The 15,249-nt window shown below is 46.3% G+C and overlaps 1 protein-coding gene across 1 annotated transcript in view; it reads right to left on the bottom strand.

The window, feature by feature from the left end:
• CAPN14 (calpain 14) overlaps positions 1 to 15,249 on the bottom strand; it is a 49,449-nt gene that overhangs the window by 27,736 nt on the left and 6,464 nt on the right. Inside the window, exons 3-13 of the mRNA XM_089922496.1 lie at positions 13,015 to 13,089; positions 11,810 to 11,973; positions 10,596 to 10,759; positions 10,095 to 10,103; positions 7,949 to 8,154; positions 6,381 to 6,417; positions 6,029 to 6,158; positions 5,824 to 5,879; positions 4,424 to 4,481; positions 1,838 to 1,902; positions 119 to 187 (exon numbers count right to left, since the gene is read on the bottom strand). Of these exons, the coding sequence (XP_089778622.1) occupies positions 119 to 187; positions 1,838 to 1,902; positions 4,424 to 4,481; positions 5,824 to 5,879; positions 6,029 to 6,158; positions 6,381 to 6,417; positions 7,949 to 8,154; positions 10,095 to 10,103; positions 10,596 to 10,759; positions 11,810 to 11,973; positions 13,015 to 13,089 (1,033 nt within the window). The remainder of the gene's footprint in view (positions 1 to 118; positions 188 to 1,837; positions 1,903 to 4,423; positions 4,482 to 5,823; positions 5,880 to 6,028; positions 6,159 to 6,380; positions 6,418 to 7,948; positions 8,155 to 10,094; positions 10,104 to 10,595; positions 10,760 to 11,809; positions 11,974 to 13,014; positions 13,090 to 15,249) is intronic.

Here is a 15,249-nt window from a genome sequence, read left to right as displayed (position 1 = left end):
AGAGGGGTGCCTTATAGTTCTGCAGAATTGCCATTTCTGCACTGTCCCGTGGGAGGCGTGGTGATACCTGACAGAGCATCTTACCTGATAGAGCATCTTACCTGATAGAGCATCTTACCTGATAGAGCATCAGCTGCGTCCACGGGTCCCTGAATTCCTGGATACTCACGGTGCCGGACGCATTAAGCTGATAGCAGGGTTAAGGTCAAAGCCGCCAGGGGAGTTTTGTCCACACCTCTGGAGGCAGTAATGGGCCCTCCACACAGCAATGTGCAATTTGGGACACCCCATTCGATGTTAGCTATCCCTAGCTGGCCTCCCTTGACTGCTCAGTGCAGCCCAGGGCTCCCTGGCCCTTACTAGGAAAGGACGGAATGAGCTGGAACACAGCAGCACTGAGAGGAGAGGATGGTCTGATGATGGTGGTGATGACAGTTACCATTTAGTGAAGCAGGGTATTCTGACATGGCCAATCTGATGCGATTTAAATAAAAAATAGTAACTCTTTTTTTCACTGTTGTCAAAACAAACTCATGGAAGGAGTCAGGCACAGGGTGGCTAAGGATGCCTCTTATATTTAGTCATTTTAGGAACGGTTAAAAGCTGCATGCTTAGCCCTGTAGACCACGTCCAAGTACCCCCGCATCAGAGACACTGGCTCAAAAACACCATGACACACCACCTCTCTTTGAGCCCTGATGGTGGGCCTAGCACTGAGCTATACACTTGACCTATGGAACTTCATTTTCACCTAGTAGGTGGGGTAGGTACTAACTCCTCCCTCTTATGGATGAGGAAATGAGGGCTCAGAGAGCATGATCTTGTCCAAGTTCATACAGCTGCTGACAAGGCTGGGACCTGCCCCAATGCCTGCCTACCTGATCACCATCCCACACTGCCCGCAGCCTCTGCAAAGTTTCTGCCAACATTCTTTATATTTGCAACCCCTCTCACAGTATCCATTCTATGTGCCTCTCTGTGGCGTGGGTAATTAAACTCCGAATAACTTAAGGCAGAGGGTTTGCTAGAAAAATGACAGTGTTGAGAACGAGGAAAGCTGATTTCGCGGCATGTCATGGAACTACCCAAGCTCTGGCTTCCTGATCTGTAGATGGGGGCAGCTGCTGCCCCATCACCAAATGGAGAACTCAGGACCCTGAGGCTCTTGTAAAAGCTCCTTGTAACCTGGAGAATTGTTACTAACCGCCACCCTGCAGCTGCCTCATCCTCGCTGTCAGGAAGTAAGCTTATTGTTATTAATAACAATATTGATCACTTTTCGATGACAGTTCTGTCCTAAGCACTTTACATGGGTTATCTCATTTGTATTCATATACAAATCTTACAGAATAGGTTTCGTTTTTGGGATTTTTTTTTGTATTTTGGCTGCTATTTTTGGGGTCTTCGTTGCTGCTCACGGACTTTCTCTAGTTGCAGTGAGCGGGGGCTACTCTTCGTTGCAGCGCACGGGCTTCTCATTGCGGTGGCTTCTCTTGCTGCGGAGCACGGGCTCTAGGTGCATGGGCTTCAGTAGTTGTGGCGCATGGGCTTAGTTGCTCCGTGGCACGCGGGATCTTCCCAGACCAGGGATCGAACCTGTGTCCCCTGCATTGGCAGGCGGATTCTTAACCACTGTGCCACCAGGGAAGCCCCAGAATAGGTTTTAATACCATCTCTGTGCTGCACATGAGGACCTGGGGCACAGTGAGGCTAAGTGACTAGTCGGAGATCACAGACCTAGTAAGTGCTAGGGTTGGGATTCAACCCCAGGCCACCTGGCTCCAGGGCAAAGCTCTCAAACAGCAGAATGCATCCTCCCACAAACCCAAAAAGATACATCCAGTAGGGCCAGGATCCCCTGGCAGGCCTCGAGGCTGAAGAGAGGCTGTTCACTCCTTAGACCTGTGAAGGAACAGAAAGAGTCTGCATGGGCGTGGCATGGCCCTTTTCTGAACAGGAAGAGGCAGTGCTGTCTAGGCCGACCATAGGGTCCAATGACCACCATTTACGTTGGGGCAGGAAGAATGAGAACAGTGGAGACAGAGAGAGAAGGCTTAGAGGGGATTCCTACATCCAAGTAATACAGTAAAACCCTGCAGAGAACATTCTGGTTTTGCTTCACAGTAGGTCAGATGAACATGGCCCTGTGTATCGGAGGGCTGGGATGGGGGCAGACAGGACAATAGAGTCACAGGCTCCCCAGTCTGAAAGGGCACCTTTTTCAAGCTCCCACCCAAACTGGGAGACAATCTCAGATGTCCTGACAGATGGCCTGTCGGTTCTGGGAGCTCACTTTTTCACATGGATCCATAGCTCCAAGTCAGGAGAAATTTCTCATGTTAATTCCAAAGGAAGCTCCTGTAAAACTCACTCACTAGTCCTAGTTCTACCTCCAGAAAAGCATAAACAGGTATTTGTCCCCTCTTCGACTCCTCCCCTCCATTCGAAACATCTAAACATTTCTCCATCGGTTCCCCAGATGATATGGTTTCTAAACTCTCACCTCCCTCTTCTACGCACTTTGCTTTGCGAGCGTCTCCCTAAAATGTGGCACCAAGACTGGAACGCACTCCTGCAGCTGCAGGTGGAGTAAGCAGAGCACGGTGGGTCTATCACTTCCAACATTTTCAGTCCACATTTCCCAAATTAGGTTCCAAGGGAGACGTTTTGCAGAGAAAGGGTTTTGAGTTCAAATACATTTGAAATATTCTGTATCTATGACCCTTGTCTCCATCACCATGTACCTTAGCACGTGATCCATGTACAGGAGCCAACGTTGAAATTTTGTTTAATGCAGCATTTCCTAAGCACAACTGACCATAGAATCTAACCCATTTTACTTCACGGAGCACTTACTAAAGCCTCTCGGTTTCTAACATTTCTTGGAACACAATTTCAAAAACACACACTAAATGCTTCCACTAAATACCGCCTGAATTTGGATTTGCTTATTTAGCAGCGACTTGAAACTATTAGCACATGTTAAGCTCAAGGTCAACTAAATTAACCAGATAGCTTTCAAATTAACTGCCACAAAGATGAGGTCTCTTCTGTTAGGAGCTTGTGCAACTGATTTTTTAAATATTATAAAATGGCAGATTTTAATTATCACCCTGACCACATTTCATCTTTTTGGCTTGGGCACAGCTTGTGGTGAACATTCTGAATTTTAATTCTGTTGGCTATAATATTAATTATTCCTCCCAGTTCTGTGCCCTCTGCAGATCTGATAAGCCTGCATGCCATGTCTTCTTCCAAGCCATTGATAAAAGTTGAGGAAGTCTAAGGGGACCAAGGGCAGAATACAGAGACTCTCAACTAAATACCTAAAACGTATAGGCTCTGACCCATAACATAGAATTATCTCTCTGGGTTAATATTTATATAACTCTTGGGATTGATGATGAAACTTGTGAATCATATTGCAACTTTCCAACCCACATTTCCTCATTTATTATGGAAGACTTTACCAACTATTTTGCCCAAAGCTATAGTAGCTCTATCAACCAGAAACCCTCTCATAGGAATAAATGAAAGCAATGTGTCCATTCATTCTTTCAAAAATCATTTTGCATGCTTGTGATTAATGCCTTAAAATTTTTAATGTGCAGAAGCCATCTCTTTTACAATTTTTTTTGAGGTGTAGGGTGGGGCTGCATCTCATATTGTATAATTTCTAGAGTCTCCCTTTCTGGCTCTTTTATGATACCCGAGTTTGGCTTTGAGAAACCATCTGGAAATTATACAGTTTCTGAGTGTGTTTGGGTTTGAAATCTTGGCTTCATGTAAAGGAGAAGCAATCACATATTTCAGGTAGCAAATACCCTTTAATTGTTTGGTTTACTTTTTTTCAAAATCATGTTTTTCTCACTCAAAATATACACATAAAATACTTTTATATGGGCTTTAAGCTTTTCTGATGATTTATCCCAAGCTTCATACAAAGGCATCCACACCGCCCATCTGCAGTTCTCCTTCGTGATGTGCTCCTATCAGATTTCTGTGGGTTAATCAATTTAACTATGAGCTCATCAGAGAGCTCTCTGGTAAGCTAGTCGATACTTAATATTTATTTGCCGGGTTGAGAAAATGAATGCCATTCTTCCACATGGACTTTATATGCCAAGAAAGAAATATTCAGCTATTCTTCTCAAATTAGCAAACTAGCAGAAATCTTCATTTTCACTGCCGTCTATCTTTACACACTCAACTAAGCAAAAAAAAAAAAAAAAAAGAACAATTTTCTAAGCTGCATAAATTCCTCTACCTCTTTGTCAGACCACACGACCCACCCTGGTATAAGACACAGCTCCTGGGGGGACCAGTGGGCATTCACATGTCCCACCAGGAGAAAGAGAAATAGACCCAGAGTTCAGAAAAGTTGTGACCCCTGAGTCCTACAGGATGACTCTGAAATACTCACCTGCCCAGGGCATGTGGTTCAGGATCTTCTGCAGTTGGACTGCATTTATTTCTGGATGCTGGAGCAGAAGCAGAGTGGTAGAAGAGAATCATCACTGCTGAAGGCTCGTTAGATGCAGAGGGCCCACAGCTATAGGGGGTTGGGAAAGGCCTCTCCCACATCTGCTCAGGGTGGCACATATGTCATTTCTGGGCAGAATAAGTGACACCATTTTCCTGCACATAAGGAACATGACTAGACGTATAATTAAATCTGGAATTTCATAAGAACTTCTACAACAGTTTAACTGGGTGCCAATTTCAGAGCACCCCAGCAGGGCAGGACTCTTAAGAGGTAGACTAATAGCGGTGATTCTCAAACTGGGTTCTATAGAGATGCTTTGAAAGTTCAGCAATTGGGTTTCAGTTTTATTATTAATAAACTATCCTTAGCCAAGAGTCCAGATTTCCATTTTAGAGTTCAGAAAAGCAACCCTTTACATGAACATTTAACTTTAGAACATATTAATGCAATATAAGTACCATAAATTTGAGCTTATAAAATGGCTATAAGTTATCTGTTCATATTCATCTGTTTTATATATGTTAGGTTTCTCTGTGAGATTCCATTTAATAAAAAGGACTGCCGTAAAAGACGTTTGGAAACCCCTGGTATGGAGGAAAACTTTTATAAACAACACACATAAGATTCTGATGTATCCTCTCTGATGACATTAAGCAAAATGCCAGTGGTGAAGATGAGAGAAGACGGGAGGGGAGGCAACTTGTGAATTAAATCAGGAGTGTTACTAACACAGGCAGTTCATGTTCTTCCAGTTGTAATGACATCACTCAAATGTCAGGCCCAGATTTCTTGCCCTGTTTCTAAATGTACTTCGCATCCTTCAGGTTAGGGACAGGGTGGCCTCTTGCTGGTGCTCAAACATGGGTCAGCCCAAGGAAAGAACTGGAAGGGACCAGGAGGGTAGCCTTCCTCCTCCCCAGTGCCTCTTACCGGTTCCACCCTCACCAACCCACCCACGGGGTCTTCTCCCTGGGCGTCCCTCCCCCAGACCCCTGAGGGCTCATCATTGCCAGGCTCCACCCACACCTCCCAACACTGAGTCTCACCTCTGCCATATTCCATTGTCACAGGGATTAAAAATTAAAGTTGTTTTTCCTACAACAAATCAATGTAGCTTCCAAGAACGGATATGCGTTTTACAGGAGCCTTCTGGAAACAACAGCTCTACTCATTTGTCTAAAACCTTGAGGGCTTTCATAGAAAGTGGCAGTTTGGGGACTAGAAAGCCTTAAATCACAATTTACACACAGGGTCAGGCAGATGCAAACCCACCCGCCATGGGATTATAGGCTCCACAGCGTGCCCTGCTCCTTGCTACCTCCCTTGGTTCAACTTACCTTTTCAAAGAGTTGGGTGAAGAATTCATCCTGCCCTCCATTTGGTCTACAGTTTCCTATAGGAACAGACACACAGAAGAACTTGGTCATTCCCCTGGACGAACGGACTCTCGTGCACACTCTAATGTGCTCACGGCTCCCAGGCCTCTGAAATCTGTGAGTCTGACCTCGAGTGCTGGTTTAAATGTTTTACCATAGCACTCACCCACATCCCTGTTTCTCCAGTCGTCACTGGCTTTGGGGAAGTAGCAAACAGTGAAAGGGGCGGAAGAAACACCGGGTAGAGAGAAACAGAAGGACATGGAGGTGTGACTCATGCATCTGGGGCTTCGGGCCTTCAATGCCAAGGACCTGACCAGAGGGCAGTTATTTTGGTGCAAAAACAGCAGAACCTGCATACTTCTAGGGCACGATAGATAACATACTATGTGTGCCATAGAGTAGGGCCTGCAGGATCTGCAGACCTCTTCCCCGGACCCCTGAATGTGAGGGGAGAAGTCCCCCTTCCCAGCTCTGTAAACGGTCCCCATCATGTGGAATTCCACCTGACAACTCACCTTAGGGAAGATGACACTTGAATTGCGGCCAATTTCACTGAGGGGGGAGAAAAGACCGAATTACTTCTTGGGGATCATTTTGGGAACGTTTTGACCAATATTCTCCCACCCCTGGGAACTCACCTTCCCAGTTCCTTAGCTGACTCCCCACTTGCCCTTGAAGTGTGCAGTCTGGCACAGGGCTCAGCACACGGCTGTACCTCCCCACGTGCCCTGTGTTCTCACCCCACGGCCTTTGCTCAAGCAGAACCCTCCTCCCCGTGTGCCCTTTCCTTCCCCCACCCTCATCTAACTACTCCCACTCATACGTTCAGACTCAGTGGTCTCACAAGGCAGTAAGGCCTGGGACCAAGATAGACTATCTATGCCCTAAATATGATGGAAAAAGAACTGGGTTCTAAGCACTGAAGGGCTGTCATGTCAGAACAATCATAGGCAAAATACAGGCTTACCTCATTTCACTGTGCTCCGTGTTAGTGCATTTTTTTACAGATTGAAGGTTTCTGGCAACCCTGCATAGAGCAAGTCTATGGGCGCCATTTTTCCAACAGCATTGGCTCACTGCCTGTCTCTCTGTCACATTTTGGTAATTCTCGCAATATTTCAAGCGTTTTCATTATTATATTTGTTACTGTGATCTTTGATCAGTGATGTTACCATTGCAAAAAGATTCTAACTCACTGAAGGCTCAGAAAATGGTTAGCATTTTTTAGCAGTCAAGTTTGTTTTTTTTTTTTTTTTTTTTGCCGCACAACTCGGCACGCAGGATCTTAGTTCCCTGACCAGGGATCCAACCTGTGCCCCCTGCAGTGGAAGTGCAGAGTCCTAACCACTGGACAGCCAGGGAATTCCCGAGTATTTTTTAATTAAGGTACGCGCATTGTTTTTTTAAGACATAATGCTATGGCACACTTAATAGACTACAGTACAGTGTAAACATAATTTTTATATGCCCTGGAAAACCAAAAAAATCCTGTGACTCTCTTTAACACAGTATTTGCTTTATTGCAGTGGTCTGGAACTAAACCTGCCATATCTCCGAGGTTGGCCTGTAATAAATTTGGCTGGGATGAGTGTATATTGGTTCGTCTGAGCCTGATGGTTGATGGCAGCCCCCCTCAACTGAACAAACCCTGTGCATCTCTTAGGAATCACCACGTCCTTGAGGCCACCCCTGCTTCCCCCAGGACCATGGAAGGGTGGCTCAGATGCTTCTCCTTGGTGCTCTCCAAACACCCTGGACAGATAAACGCTTACCCCAGACACAGCATAACATAAATAACTGTTCATACGTCCATGTCCTTTCCAGCCTTTGAGCCCCTGGAGGGCAGGGGCCAGACCTGTTCTAGCTTTTTCTCTCTACATCCAGCAGAGTGTTCATTTGTTAGAAGGAGAGCAGGGAGGAAGAAGTGAGGGATGTCTCTGCGCAGACAGCTGCCCTGCTCTCCTGCTCACCCTGTCCCCTGTGTTGGTCACAGAGACCCCCGTCCTCTGCCATTTTCGCCTCACCCTGCCCCCCTCCCCTGGCCCAAGTGGACCCCAACCTCCGGGAGAGGCCTGGACCTTACTAAAAGACGCGCTTCCTGGAGAAGACTCTGAGGATGAACTCAGACTCCTGGTGGGACTCAGATGTGCAGGGCACAATGACGTATGTCCCAGGCTCCAGCCACAGCTCCCGACTCACTTCCTTCTCTCTGAGAAACGTCGCAGGCCAATTCAGGGGAGCATTTTTCCAGAAGAACTTGGGAGGCAGTCTCCTCTGGTCATCATAGCTCTGTGGGTAGAGGATGGGCACCTTTGCTGGAACCCCACATGAGGTTGAATAAATATGTCGACTGATTTGACTTTGTGTTAAAAACGATATCATACACAAGATGAGGTGAGGAATGTCACTGTGTCTGCACTTTCCACTTTACAGTTGAGGGTCTGAAGTTCAGACAAGTTAGGTCATCTGCACAAAGTCACCTAGCAGGTAAGAGTCTCAGCCAGGATTGGAATTCAGGACAGCTGAGCTCCAATGTCCACGTTCTTGATACTTCTTGAAGCTGCCTCCATGTATGTGCTACCATTTCAAGGTTGATTATGACATGATTATGCTCATAGGTACAGACGGACCACCAGCCATCTCCCTCCATACAGATCAACTGGATACTCCGTGTCATCTCAGTGAAAGCAGCCTCATAAAGCAGAAGGAGTACTGGCCAAAGCTCAGAAGACCCAGATCAGAGGTCTGGTTTGTGTTTTGTTTTATCTCTTATTTTTATTCTCTCTTTCTCTCTCCCTCTCTCTTTTATATCCCCCTTTGGCCCTATTTTTCTCTCTTGCTTCCTCTTCCCTCGGCTCTCACGCAGGGCTATGGAGGGAGGGGAGGTCCATAAGGGGGGATGCACACAGTTGCGGCTGAAGACACTATCCACCACATAAAGACACTTCCCAGATTCCACTTAGGGCTGGGGAAACAAAATGTACCTCTTGGCGATACATGCTTTCTTTATTGAGACAATGAGAACTAGAAAATCAGCCCTTTGCTGTCTTTGCCCTGGCTGCCAGGAATCTCAGCACTGAATTTTATAAGCAGCTGCAGTAGCTGTTCTAGGGTTAGTGCTCCTGGCAGAATTAACTGCTTTCCTATCCCTCATCTATTTATAACTCTTTTCTCGCCTTTTGAATTCTGTAACTGGTTCATAGTTTTGTTCTGTTTATCCTTTTTATTGTAGGTTGACCCAATTCTATTTAGGAATAGGCTTGATATAAATAGCTTTTTTTATATGAAATAGTAGAATTTAATAGAAATTCATGGCATTTTAGATTTGTCTAGATTTACCAATGTCTATATTGAGATCTGGCATCATTTATACTATTTCCTAGATTTTTTTGTGTGAATTTTATTTTATTTTTTTATATAGCAGGTTCTTATTAGTTATCTATTTTATACATGTTAGTGTATATGTGTCAATCCCAATCTCCCAATCCATCCCACCACCACTCCTCGACTAAATAACTTTTTCTTTTAAAATTAATAGGCAACTTTGGGAGTGCTCAGTTTTCCCTCAGGAGGAAAACAAAACACCCAAAGCGACCCAAGACACCCAATGCAAAATGGTTTCTTTGCAAAACCCTTTTACTCGATTCAGTCCAATCTGAGAAAATTAAGTTTTTCACTCCTGTTTTCTTTGGGAAACAAAGAATATCTACCACCCTCCAGAGGCTGGGGTAGGTCAGGCCTTAACTGATCCCTCTAGGCTGCCACTGCAGCTGAAACACAGAGCTGTTGCTGTCCTCTGCCTGTGTTTCTGTTTTGTTTTCCCAGCCTTTGTCCCTTGTCCCCTAGTAGGTGGGCTGCATGGGCTCCTGATGTCCCATCTGTTATAGATCTATTTTATTATGGGCTTCATAACTCAGGCAAGATTGTGATTTTTCATTCTTCCTATGTTGTGACAGTCTTCAATATTAGCCCTAAGTATTTATGTAGGGATTTAATCGATTCTAAAATTTATTGGTTCTGCAGCAGGCTCAGACCTGTCTATGGAGGTATAAGGACTTTGGGGGGCCCTTGGATAAAAAAGAACAGCAGATGCTCTTTACTTGCACACACAGAGGCAGTTGGCATTATTGCCAGACCTTCCCGTGGCTCCTTACATAAGGCTGCTGCAGTCTCAGTGAACCCGGGACATCACTCCCTACCAGCGCCAGCCTGGCAAGTGTGCAACTCACCTTGCTCATCTGAAAAACAAAAAAGAGAGGCCTCATTAGGCAGTGAATCCAGCTCTTTCACAAGCATGAATTCTAATGGAGGCTGGTATACAAGAAGACTCTACCCAGAGGCCACTTCCCCTCCCATAAGACTTGCTGTTCCAGTCAGTGACATTTTAATCCATCATCAGAAATCCTGGATAAAGGTGAGGCAAGGTAAGCTTGGCTTTTGGGGAGGGGCAAAGGGAACTAGAATTAATTGTACCAACTGTGTGCCAGCCACAATGATAAGCACTGCTACACGATCTTCTTTTACTCCACCTTTTGCATAAATATCATTGTCCCCATTTTACAGATGTAGAAACTGATGTTCAAATGCAAGAAGGTGGCTTGTTCTAGGTCACATATTCCCAAGGATTTGCACCCATGGTAGACAGACAAGGATGTAGGTAGACAGAGATGGATGGTAAAGAGGACAGGAAACAGGAAGAAAGGATAAGACTCCACGAGAGGCCCACCTACCCTGAAGAGGTAGAAGCCAATGGCAAGGTGAGGCTTCTTGTTGCGGTGCCTGTGCCTGGGCTTCCGGAGCAGGGACACCAGCACACTACAAGGCATTTGGAACCTCCTGCCCTCCTGGGGCCTCCAGACCGACAGCAGGAACTTCGGGTTCTTCCAAAATGTGTCTGGGGCAGAACATAACCAAGGTGAGACAGGCTCCCCTAGCATCCTGCTTGCCAAACCACAGAGAGGAGCACAGACCCAGGGTGCTGCCCCGGGATTCCCACCCAAGGTCCACCTGGACAGAGCTGGGGTCCACCCGGACAGAGCTGCACATAAGCTAAGGCTTGGTCCCCATTAAAATGCTGCTCCCCTGGGACCACAGGCACGTCCTCTTCAGTTAGTTAACAGTCACTGACCCAGGCAGTGAACATCTCCAGGACACAAAGTCTGTGCCAGGCAGTGTGCTGGGCAAAAGCTACAGTGGAGAGTAACTCTCAGGTCTGTGTGTCCATAGAAGAACCCAAGGTGGAAGAGGTGGGAGGGAAGGGGACAGAGCTGTGGGGACCAAGCCTTAGCTTATGTGCAGGTTCAGCCTTTGGGGGGACACTGTGGGGGAGATGAAGGCAGAGCCAGGGCCACCCAGGCCCCGCTGAGATCTTACCCCCTTCAAATCATTCCTACCCAAGAGATGGCCCATTGTGGAGAAAGGGACACAGTCCCCAAACCTCTCCACTTGGAGAATGTATACACTTTCATCTCCTATACCTGATGACCTGGGAATCCTTGACTTTGTTTCTCTACCAAACTCTAGGTAAGGTGGGCCTGATACATACAATATAAATACTATTTCAATCCTGCCTGTTATGGGGTGGTTGCTTCAGCATATCAGTGACCTTATCCTAAAACCACAGAAAGATGTGACCCAACCTTCTACTATGCCTGTGCGCCTGTGGCCGCCTGGTGCCTATTAGGAAAGGGAACCCTCTGGAAAGATACACCCCCAAGAAGTAGGCAGCCTGACTGAGAATTCTACGCCCTGGTGCAAATTAGGACAAAGGTGCCCCATCTTCCTGGTTCACATAGCCTGGGGCCAGCGCACACAGCTTGGCCAGCAAAGCCCCCTCACCTTCAGCCAGGGGCCCTGGGCAGCGGCTCTGTCTGCAGCCCCACCTTTGCCTGGAGAAGCTGCCCCCTTAGACCCAAGAGCCCCTGTCTCCTGTGCACAGGCTCACCTCGGGGTGACTTTGTCGGGCCACCAGCCGTGGTCCCTTTCTCCCATCTCCCCTCCAGCATGGTGTACGACCACTTCTGGACCACCTCCTGATTCAGCAGGCCTGGGCTCAGTTTACAGATGACCAGAAGCATGAAATGTGCTTTAAAGTCCTGCAATGTCATCCTGTGTAGAGGATGAAAGAGATGACATCCAGTCATGAGGACCAGAAGGGAGGCTGCAACTAAGTAATGGGCATCCCAGCCCTCTGCTGGACCCAGGGCCCCAGCCTCCACACCCCCATGCAGAGCTGAGCTGGCTTTGGACCCATGAGACTGGGGCTGGATGGACCAGTGTGAGGGTCCATCTCGGGCAGGTGGTGCTACCAAGAAACCCCACCCTGTGGCTGGAAGCAGCCTCCAACAGTGGCTACCTGAGGGCGATGTTCTTGGGCCACTGATGGTGGTGATAAAGTGGAATTGGGGCGTTCATAGCTAGTCAACTGATTTACACACGTTCAGTAAGAATTGCACGAATCAGTTCCTCGTCATCAATTAATAAAAACCTTCGCCCCAATCGGCTAATGTTGTGTCCCAAGGCGTGTTGTCTGAACCAGCTCAGTTTACTATCTGTAAACAGAAATAATAGTATTTGCAGGACTCTTGAGTTCAATGACCACTTACTTCAAGAGCGAAAGGGACACAGCAGTCTGAAAAGGATGGGTACAGGGAGAGGAGGGACAGCGTGGGAGTTAATAGTAAGGGTGAAAAGTGGAAGGAACGGGGAACAGGTGGGTCTCATGTCAGACACCCAGAAGCAGCATCAGCTCAGGGTGTCTGGTGGCCTTTCATAAAAAGGGGTGAGAGGCTTCGGGGCGGGTGGGGGCAGTATTGCTTTGCTCTGGAGGGCACAGGTGCGGTGGTTTATAGTCGGCAAGAAACAGAAGTCGGAGAGCAGGCGGTGGCCACACCCACCCTCTGCTTTGAGCACCCGCTGAGTTCCATGCCAGGGGTCTCTGCTCTCATCACAGAGACTGTGACTGTTTGATTGCCCTGCTAGGCCATGAGCCCCTAAAGGGTCTTCTTGATCTCTGTATAAGAGATCTTGTCTCTTGATCTCTCTTGATCTCATGTATGCCTGGCATACATGAGGCACCCTGTAAACGTTTGCTGGATGGATGTCCTAATGTAAGCCAGGGCATGTGCCCCAAGTCTCTGAGTCAAATACCAGAATTCTCCATCATCATCTTTCCTCAGCAGCAGAATCTTCTCCGTGAGGCTCAGTAGCTCCCACATACTTGAGCTGAAAACAGAAAAGAGATGTTTTCATGGGGAAGGAAAGGATTGAGAGGGACATGCAAGAAATTCTTCAGTAAATGCTCTATAGTGTTGCTATTTATTCTCATCTTCATACTGCTTGCAGACAATTACATCTCACATCCTCTATTATGAAAGCAACGTGTGACATTAATTCATCACTTGCTCTGAGCCAAGTTCTGGGCTAGGCTCTTGACATATTTTATTTCATTTAAGGCTAACAGCAACTTTACAAAGTAGGGATTTTTATTGCCATTTTAGAGATTAGGAAACTGAGGTTAAAAGAGATTAGGTCACTTGCTTGAAGTCACAAAGTTATTAAATGTCAGAACTAGCATTGGAACCTATGTTACTATTGGGTTTTTTTCCACAGCCCATCATTTTGGACTTCTGTTTCTGGCTACAAAGGAGTAGGGCTTTCATGTACCACTTCCCCACTATAAACAACTAAAAATGGGACAAAATACAAGAAACAACTGTTCTTGGACATTAGACAGCAGGCAGCACAGAATTGTGACCCCAAGAGGAGGGAGACAAATAAAGTGAGCCCTAACATTGCCTAGACTCCTGCCTGAAACTAATTCCCTGGACAGTGACGCAGGGAAGTGGACCCACAAAGAGCCCAGCAGTCTTGCTGAGTGGAAGAGACAGAGTCTGAAGTTCAGGGAGACAAGACAGCTAGAATTTGCTGGGGAAAGTGCCCAAGAGGAGGGGACCTCCAGAGAACTTCACAGGTGTTCCCTTGAGTCTTTGGCTAAAATAAAATCTGTCCATACATAAAATGAAATCCCACAAGACTGGACTATACACAGAACAATTTCCAGAGCTGACACCAGGCTGGAAATCATTTGAATTCCCACCAGCCAGAGTCAAAAGACCTTACAGTATACATGGGGTCTTTAGTAGAGAACCCAAAGGGTCTACACCTTAGTAGTGGGGTCAAGTTAGGCCCCAACTAAAAGTTTTCCTGGAACTGTCCTAAAAGAAAACTTCAAAGTATCAAAATAATCCCTAAGCAACTAAATCTACAATGTCCAGTATCGAATAAAAAATCACTATGTATATGGGCTTCCCTGGTGGCACAGTGGTTGAGAGTCTGCCTGCCAATGCAGGGGACACGGGTTCGTGACCCGGTCCGGGAAGATCCCACATGCCACGGAGCAGCTGGGCCCGTGAGCCATGGCAGCTGGGCCTGCGCGTCCGGAGTCTGTGCTCCGCATCGGGAGAGGACACGACAGTGAGAGGCCCAAGTACCACAAAAAAAAAAAAAAGAAATCACCATGTATATGAAGAAGCAGAAAATGTGATCCACTATCAAATCAATATCAAAAAAACAAACAACCCAATCCAAAAATGGGCAGAAGACCTAAACAGACATTTCTCCAAAGAAGATATACAGACTGCCAACAAACACAAGAAAGGATGTTCAGCATCACTAATCATTAGAGAAATGCAAATCAAAACTACAATGAGGTATCACCTCACACCAGTCAGAATGGCCATCATCAAAAAATCTACAAATAAGGAATGCTGGAGAGGGTGTGGAGGAAAGCGAACCCTCCTGCACTGTTGGTGGGAATGTAAATTGATACAGCCACTATGGAGAACAGTATGGAGGTTCCTTAAAAAAGTAAAAATAGAACTACCATATGACCCAGCAATCCCACTACTGGGCATATACCCTGAGAAAACCATAATTCAATAAGAGTCATGTACCACAATGTTCACTGCAGCTCTATTTACAATTGCCAGGACACGGAAGCAACCTAAGTGTCCATCGACAGATGAATGGATAAAGAAGATGTGGCCCATATATACAATGGCATATTACTCAGCCATAAAAAGAAACGAAATTGAGTTATTTGTAGTTCGGTGGATGGACCTAGAGTCTGTCATACAGAGTGAAGTAAGTCAGAAAGAGAAAAACAAATACCATATGCTAACACATATATATGGAATCTAAAAAAAAAAATGGTTCTGAAGAACTTAGGGGCAGGACAGGAATAAAGACACAGATGTAGAGAATGGACTTGAGGTTACGGGGAGGGGGAAGGGTAAGCTGGGACGAAGTGAGAGAGTGGCATGGACATATATATACTACCAAACGTAAAATAAATAGCTAGTGGAAAGCAGCCGCATAGCACAG

The sequence above is a fragment of the Delphinapterus leucas genome, chromosome 13 (assembly GCF_059928025.1).
Source record: "Delphinapterus leucas isolate spDelLeu-1000000601 "Yukka" chromosome 13, BTC_Dleu_Yukka2, whole genome shotgun sequence".
NCBI lineage: Eukaryota > Metazoa > Chordata > Mammalia > Artiodactyla > Monodontidae > Delphinapterus > Delphinapterus leucas.
This window is presented reverse-complemented; position numbering and strand designations above follow the sequence as displayed.